General features: G+C 39.2%; 1 protein-coding gene across 1 annotated transcript; it reads left to right on the forward strand.

Annotated features, from left to right (window-relative positions):
- Positions 1-2,441: 2,441 nt before the first annotated feature.
- LOC103480486 (olfactory receptor 10G3) lies at positions 2,442-8,219 on the forward strand. Its single transcript, XM_008435444.2, has 2 exons — positions 2,442-3,556; positions 6,934-8,219. The coding sequence occupies exons 1-2, from the start codon at positions 2,628-2,630 to the stop codon at positions 7,070-7,072; spliced, it is 1,068 nt and encodes a 355-aa protein (XP_008433666.1). The 5' UTR covers positions 2,442-2,627; the 3' UTR covers positions 7,073-8,219.
- The last annotated feature ends 834 nt before the right edge of the window (positions 8,220-9,053 follow it).

Here is a 9,053-nt window from a genome sequence, read left to right on the forward strand (position 1 = left end):
TATATATATATATATATATATATATATATATGTGTGTGTGTGTGTGTGTGTGTGTGTGTGCGCTTCTGTGTCTGTCCATCTGTTTACACAGCGTGTTGTGAACACCTATGACGTTGAAATTGCTCCATCAATGCTGTAACTCTGCTCTGCAGAGGTTTAAACAACCAGCAGGGGGCACCACGGTGCTTTTACGTACCTCTGATGGAGAAAAGGAAAACACCTGCTCAACGATAAATGACTAATGCATTTCAAATGCAAGAAAATTTGAACTGTGAAAACAGTGAGTTTCTAAAAAACCCTAATATTAGAATATGAAAAAAACGGGGGCGGGGGGGAAGCGTTTTAAATGAGTTCATAGCCGTCATTTCATAACGGCTGATTCATAGCCAAAACACAAAATTAGAAAGTGAGATCATAAGATTTTTTTTACTGTAATTAGTAGTTATTACTCTACAATTAGAAGACATATATTTCTAATGTCTTCTAGTTGTATTGTGCTTTTTGTTTGTTTGCTTTTGACATTTAGAAATAGTCTAGATTTCTGCATTTTCAAGATTATAAGAGAGAAAATGACCCCAGATTACCAAATAAAATCAGTTGGACAAACTTATTTAATGCAAAACTTCTGCTTGAGGTTAAAGTGATAGAAGTGGTTGCATTAAATGTGTGTGACACTCAAATATAGACTCGTTTTTTGCACTGTTCTCAGAAGGATGTTCGGGGAAGTGTAGCAAGTCATTAAGCAGAAAATGTTACTTCTGACTATAAAAAAATCACTGAACACACAAAACTGTATCTCAGCAACAACTCATCGTGTAATCAGATAAATCAACAAAGTGTGTCAAAGTTCATGTTTTGTACTTGTTTGTTAAGCAAAAAGCTTTAATGCACAAAAGATCAGACTTGACACTGAAAGAATAGTTTTACTACTTTCTGAGGACGAAATATGGGATTTTTATTTCTTTATGTGTTCATTTTGGTAATAGTGACATGATTTGCCACAAGAGCACGGACAGAAATTGTTCAGAATCTTTCCCCATTTTACCTAACAATATTTTAGATTAAAACTTTGTTTCACTTTTTTGTATTCACAAATTAAAACAGTGTTGCAAAGAATCAGAGATAGAAGACAGAATGCTAGCAGAGATTTTTAACCTGTGTTAAAGTGTGTTGTGATTTTCACAATATTTCTCAGTCCAAAAAACAAACAAAACATTTTTTTTAACATCAAATGTTTTTTTTTTTTCCTTAAAACGTCTAAACTTGTTCGGTGTAGATAATTCATTTCAGGTTTGACCACTTTACATATTTTAGATGTACAACTAGACATGGTCAAAGATGCTAATAGTCTTTTAACGCAATGGAAATGTAATCAGTTACACTGTTTCAGTAACAACATTTTCATTACAAATATGCACAAAACGCTGTCAATATTTCGCTAATGTCGAGAAAACGCCATTAAATAAGAAATGACATCAAAATCGCACGTGAATAAGTCAGTTCACGCGATAAGTCATTAAAAATCATACGGCAGCTACTTCTTGTCGATCTTCTTCTTCGTAGTTTGCGAAGAAGAAGGTTTTTTTTGTAGTTGTTAGAGCCAAAACGATTAATCAGGATTTTTTTTAAATGGCATGCTTTCAATAAGCAAATTTATTTTCAAAAATGTCAAATATGGTCAATGGAAACAGCTTTTGTCACTCTGTGCAGCCATATATTCTCATAGTTGATTCTGTACAATTCAATAAGTACCAACTCTAAATTAAATTGTCATGAGAATAAGTTTTTGAAAAGTATTTTGACTTTTTTATTTTATTTTTATTTTATTTGCCCCAAGTGCTTATATCCCTCACTGAAGAGCACCCTGGGTGAAAAGCCTTATAATTTATTTGATCTATTAAGCAGCAGCTACGAGAACTGAGCTGAATAAGCAAACTATTTTGAAGAGGGCTGCCTTAGTGTCCCTTTGTGTCATAATGGTGATATATAAGAGGACTCAAATGCAGAGAAGCAGGAAGAGGCAAAAGCGGAAATAAACAGCTGGAATGAGGAGCGGAATGGAAGCCGATGTGAGAGGAAAACAACAACAAAAGGGAATAAATACTAATATAATTAAACAAATCCAAAACACAATGACAGTAACTGAACTAACTCAATAAAAAAATAAAGACATGATTAAAACAACCAAACACCAAAGGATCAAAACACCTAAAAGCATAAAAACCTTTATTGATTCAATAATCTGTGAAACTAGTTTGAAAGAACAAAAACCAAAAAAAAGGGGGGATTTTTAGTTTTTTTTTTCTTTCTTTCTTTTTAACACCCAAATGTATGTCTAATAATAATAATTCTATTACTGTTAAAGTTAGTTGGAATTAGTTTGACCGTATAGAAAAATGACTCAGTGTTTTTTTTTTCTTTTTCTTTTTGGTGTCAATTAGACTTAACAACACAGACGTGACAGACGTGACTGCGTAAAAAAAAAAAATGAAGAAGAAAAACTGACAGAGCGCGCGCGAGGCGGAAGACTGAGTCAGTCTTCAGTCAGGCAGCAGACGGAGGGGATCATGAGGCGGACCAGGTTTCCTTCCCATCACCAGCATCACTCCAGACCCAGCTAAGGAACGATGTCTAACAACACCACGGAGGTGCAGGACTACCCTTGCGTGCGCTTCTACGTGTCCACCCTCTCCTTCTCGGTCCTTCTCTTCTTCAACCTCATCATCAACTGGACCATAGTTCGGGAGGAGCGGCTGCGGAGCCATGCGCGCTTCGTGCTGGTCTTCCACCTGCTGGTGTCCGCTCTGGTCCACCTGGGCATGAGCAGCGTCTTCTACTACCAGATCCACCTGAACGCCCAGCTGAGCCCCGGCGCTTGCCGGGCCATGATCACCGTCCTGATCAGCAGCGCCTCCAACACCCTGCTGACGCTCACGGCCATGGCTCTGGACCGCTTCGTGGCCGTGTGCTACCCGATGCGCTACACCTCCGCCTGCACGGCGGCGTACTGGCCGTGGCTGCTGGGCGTGCTCACCTGGATGGTTGCCCTGGCGATCCCCCTCAGCCTGCCTCTCAGCCCGGGTCCCCCGGCGGGAGAACACGTTACTTGCGACCGGAATCAGCTGAAAAGGGGCGAGCTCCAGAAGGTGGTGTTCATCGGACTGTGCACGCTGCTCATTCTCTACAGCTACGTGCGGATCCTGGTGGAGGGACGGCGGCTCGGGGTGCTCAACCGGAGGAACCGGGCCGGCTGCAGGACCATCGCCCTGCACGGCACCCAGCTGGCCGTTTACATCCTGCCCAACTTTGTGAGCTTCGTGTTGTACCTCATGTTGAAAAAAAACATTATTGAGAGTGACACCAAGGAGCTGTCCGCCGTGGTTATCTTTGCGTTCTTCAGCGTGGCGCAGTGCGTGGCGCCCGTTGTTTACGGCTTGCGCAAAGAGGAACTTCTGGAGCAGTTGAATCGTCGGTTCCCCTGCTGCTCCAGGTACCTGAAGGCTGTGCTCGGCTGGACCGTGAGAGCCAACTGGCCCCATACACAACCCAGAGGAAGGTATGTCGCGCTCGGTCACTTTTCTCAATCTCTTTGGTGTTACGCAGGGGCGTCTCCAGAAAAGTTTTTAGAGGGATGCCCAGAAGGGGGCCTGGGGTGGGTTACCAAAGTCACAATTAATGTATTCATCAATTTATACATTTTCCTTGTTGTATTATCATTTATTATTATTATTCTGAAGTATTGCTATGGTTTTCACCCCTCCACCTCTGGGCGCCTCTTTCAGAGCTTTCTGCAACAACTTCTGCTGATTCTTCATTCCTGCACAAAAACACATGTCCAGGAGTAGTTGGCAAAAAATGTAACATTGTCCTCTCTGCTGAAAGCTACACTATGGGCTCAAAATATGAATCGCTAATAAAATTATTTGTTACTTTGTCTAGGCCGATTGCTCTAAATTGCAAATGCAATCAAATATCTACTTTTAAAAAATGGTATGTCCTGAAAAACAAAAAAAAGGCCATGCAATATTTTGTCAAGTAATTTCAGAAATACATTTGTATTTGCATCGTCGCACGAATTCTCCATTTTGCAAGTGGTCGTCTGGAATCTGAGGAAATCCGTTCGTCTGACTGGAAAGTGGAGCGTTTACCGTCAGTGGTTAAAGTTCGGATTCAGCTGCAAGAGTTTGTAACTTCCTGTGTTGCGTTCTTTGATGTTTTGAGTTTTTGAATTTCTCCAGTAAGGAATGAAACCCTTAAGGCCGGTCAAGTTGACACCCGCACTTCTTTTTTTGTCAGCAGAACAATGTTGGAATACCGTTGGAATGTAGCTTTGTTTTGTCTTGCTGAAATGAACGATAGTTTTACTGGGAAAATGTAGAATTCAATTGGTGGGTTCGGTTTTCCCCAAGTCCACACTCTTTATTAACTTTGACCAATTTCACACAACGTTGTGTGTCTAAGTCTGAAGCTTGGACTTAAGACACATTTGATTGGACTTAGACATTAAAAGGGGAGTTGAAGACAACCTGCAGCTGTCACACCTTTGAATCGCCAGGCGACGTGGTGACAGCCTCTCAATATGGCTGACTTCTGTAAGCGTTAGTGGGCATCTGGGCTTGAGGGTGTGATCCACCGCTGGCAGCTGGTCTGTGTGGTCAGGATATTAAAGGAAAAACACACAGAGACCGCCACTGTGGTGCATCTTCTCGCCATTTACACACATGGGCTGCAATTAAGTCTGAGGAGAAGGAAAACATCACCGGACTTCAGCTGAGGGTAGTTTTTTTTTTTTGTTTTTTTTTCAATTGCCTGACACATTTTCCGTGCAAAGCACCATGCTGACATCCACTCCTCGCTTCCACAATGTTGGCTCAAGCTTTTTTATTTTTTAACTGTTGTATGTGATGTCAGAGAATACATCAGAGAAACTCATCTTTCTGGGTTTATGAAGTTTATATGTTGGTTAAATGACTGTAAGTATAAATTATAGGTGTATTTATGTTCCACCTTCCAGTCATTGCTCTTCTAAACACTCACTTTCGAATAACTGTAAAAGGATTTGGTGCCATTTGAATACAGTTTGATAAAAAAAAAATAAAAAATGAGGGTCATCAATGGGTATGTAAGTTGATTTGGTCAGAGTGCCAGCAGTGTGCTACAGGCAGTACTGGGAGCACCTGACAGTCAATCAAAACAGTGACTGACTTGCACCAGATAAGAGAGATGATTCATGGACAGTAGTAGTAGTAGAGGCATGATGCAGCCACCCAGAATGTAGGGCATACGGATGTCAACGTGCCTTGATGTGATCCTGCTCTTCAGTACTTCTGGGTCAGAGCGTATCTCTTTTGATCTTGTGTATTTCTCGCCCATTTTAAAATCCAGTGATGGCTGCTGCTGCTTTTAAGTCTCTGTAAGACAGGAAGTATACACTCTTGGACCGGTTCAGTGTTTTCTGCAAACACCGAGCGAGGTTTTGCTGGAGATTTCCTCCAAGTTATTCCTTTCCGCTGTCGCCACTTGCACACTCAAGATGAGGGAATTCTGCACACTTATTGCCTCGACTTAGTTTCTTTCGATGTAAAACTTTTGGTAATTCCTGCAGCAAACAGAACTTGAGTAAATTGTCTTATAAATATCGATTGAATGGAAATGTGTGCAATTCAATGATTGGATCCTTTTAAACATATGTATCTGTAAAAATTGGAAGCAGCATAGCGCCATGTTCTATTAGACCTATTCATAAACGGATTTAATTCCTGTGGTGCTTGACAATGTTTCTGAGCTGTAGCTTTCTTTATTTTTAATATCTGAAAGATGCATCCTTGCTAACATTAAGTTAAAGGTAAATCTATCTTTATGTTCGCTCACATAAGACACAAATTTTTCCTGAGTCCCGCTCCAGAAAAACTCACACTTCACTTGGTACCCAAAGCTTAAATCTTTTATTAATCCTAGTTAAAATTACGAATAATTTTTAACTGACATATTAATGTTTTCATGCCATCTATTTTGTCCAGAAAGATATAAAAAATATGGTTAATAAAGTGCAGAGTGGAATATTTGAGATGTGGGCTATCATATATATCTTATTTCTATCCAACAATGCATTTAAACATTCACCCGTTGTTTATATATACTTATCCTTGCAGAGTTATTGGTGGTGGTGCTAATATTTCCATAACTCCCTGAACATGTCACCAGTCCATCACAGGGGAGTGATTAAATATGATGTGGAACCCCCCCACCCCCAGAAAAATTCAAAATATAGTCAACCATCATCTTGTTACAGCTAAATGTAATAGTTGTTTGGCTGTCAATAGGGGCTCATTTAGTCTGACAATCCTGTGCTGAGACCTTGTAGGCTGTAAAAGTGTGATGAGAAGAGAAGTGGCCATTTCCAATCACGATTCCAAATAATAACATCTGAAAAGTCACATACAGTTAAAATAAATACAACAAAAAAAAAAAAAAATGACGATGAACTCAGACATCCCTGAAGGGTTTAGCTGCCTTCACTGCCGTTGTAAAATGACTAACATATTTTTGTAAAGTCCAGTGGGAAAATGTCACACAGGATGCTTCCCTATTTAAAACAAACAACGTTAAGTCACATGAGCTGTCTAAATAAAGGTTCGCATTTCATGCAACATTTAGGTCACACTGATGAGCAGACGGGGACGTGGCTGAGGGAATCATTGTTGATGTTTGTCTGCAGCGGCTCCGAAGACGAGTCGTTCTGAAGAAAAATGAGAATCCAGGAATTTCGAGCGCCTAGAAAAAAAAAAAGCTAATGCGTTCCGGTATTGCCGCAGCTACATCCAATGTATTACTTCAGAAAAATGTATTGCGCTAAGTGGATTTCAAAAGAATTTATTAGTGACACGAGAACTCACCGCCTGTTTTGTTATTCTTGTTTATTTTTCTGTTCAGGGAGCGGACGCTGACCGCTCAGACCATCATCTCCTTGGAAGTCCCACAAGAGAACCGGGAGGAGGAGACCGAGCCGCTGCCGGACACCAGTCGCTCACATGACTCACATTCATACGAAGGAATTATGGACAACGCCTGATGGGAACGGCTCATTAATGTCAATACTAGACGGAACAGCTTTTGTTTCCAGCAGATATTTTTATCTCGTGCCGGAAAGAAACTTTGTGAGATGCTCCTAATGAATTCCTTCATAAGAACATTTAAACCAGGATGTGCAGATGCAAGGGAAAACACAAAGCCAAGATCTTGGACTGTTAATTCTTCTTTCATCTGAAGCTTTCTCCAAGGCCAGGTGGAACAGTTCTCTGATTGCAGAAGTCCTGTTTACGGCTCAGGGGAAACCCAATCATCCATCTGCATCCAACCTCTTCCTCCTTTTGGGATAATTGCTGACTGGCACGGAGGATATATTTGAACGTTTAGCCATCTGGATGGTTTGTGTCATTCATACCCTGGGATACAGAAAAACTGTCAAGCCTGAAATTCATTCTTTCAGGCTTGATTTCTTGAGGCTGAAATCAGCAGAAGGAACTAAAATGGCTCACGACATTTTGATTTTCACAAGAGGAATTAACACTTTGGCCTGTGTTTGAGAAACGTCAAAGCACACAAGCAACTCAGCATGCCTGTTTGTAAAAAAAAAAAAAGAAGTTATTTTGTAAAAACTACTTTAAGTTATTTGTATAGTTTTACGTTTGAGATATTTTTACGCTACTTATCTGTTTTATCCGGTATTAGGATTTTTTAACCAAAAGTTAAGCACCAATTGCATTTCGATCGAAGGTAAAATACGTTCAAAGAAATTGACCATGGAGCTTAATGCATGCGTGTTTTTGTGCAGCAAGTTTCTTGCTATTTAAGAGTTGATTTTTATCAAACATGCATGCATTTCAAGTTAATGTGTTACTACAGGCAACCATTTCCTTTTTTTCTCTCCAAGGATTAGAAAAAGGGTTTGAAAAGAAAAATTGCTTAATACTCTGAAGTAGCTCTTCTTTTAAAGTGATGAAAAACGAATGGCAGAAATCACATATTGTCCACTTTCTGCTTGTTCATCACACCGTTATGCAACTTAAAACATAATTTAAAATGAACTTAGTCCCCATTTACTATTTTCAGCCAAGTCCATAAGCTACAGAACATTTCAAAATGTGAATTTTCCTGGATATGTTACCGTTTTTCTAAAACTCAAAAAATATCAGAAAAATAAAATATTTAAAACATTACATTTTATTGTAGTTTATTTTTGCTATTGTGTTTCTTCATAAAAACACAGTGTGACCAATAAAAAAAAGCAGCTTTCAAATGGCTTAAGGTTTTTTCTAAAGCAACAGTACTATAATTTTACTTCGCATTGAATCATGATTTCAATGGAATTGAACACATTTATCTTTTAAACAAATGTACAAACCACATCCAGACTTTATAACTATCTGATGTAAAGAAAAATATATCACTTGAATAGGACCTGTCTGAGCACATGAAGTAGGCTAAAAGATCCCAAAAAGCAACAGGTCAGTCAGAATTAGGAAGCAATTTCTAGAGCTTTGGTTCCACAAAATGACATCCAGGGCAGGGTCGTTATTAACTCGTTATATTGTGTTGTGACTAATATTTTTTTCGCATTCTGTTAGTGTATGTTTGAATACATTTGAATTAACTAAAATCTCAATGGCGACGTATTTTACACAGGAAGCAAATATAAAAAGGAAAAAGGTCGTATACGGTCTCTAAAACCGTTAGCCGTTTTGCTGATATGCTTAGCTAAGTTAGCTCGCCTAAAAAGGCCCATTATATCCCAAAATACAATAAAGGAAACTTAAAGCAGACATTATGTAGGTTTCAATCATTTTGAAATGTATGTACTCACTTACACAAGCTAACTTAAGTATACAACTCGGTAAATACTGTGTTGATAAACGAGGCAGTGTGTACTGATAGCTTCACTGGCGGTTTAACATAGGCTATTACTATTAATAGTCTTATATCTTAACTGATGATTAGATAGCAAATTCTTGTCAAACCAAGCCAACCGTTAAACGCGCTCAAATTTTAATAAA

This window comes from Poecilia reticulata, linkage group LG18 (assembly GCF_000633615.1).
Source record: "Poecilia reticulata strain Guanapo linkage group LG18, Guppy_female_1.0+MT, whole genome shotgun sequence".
Taxonomy (NCBI): domain Eukaryota; kingdom Metazoa; phylum Chordata; class Actinopteri; order Cyprinodontiformes; family Poeciliidae; genus Poecilia; species Poecilia reticulata.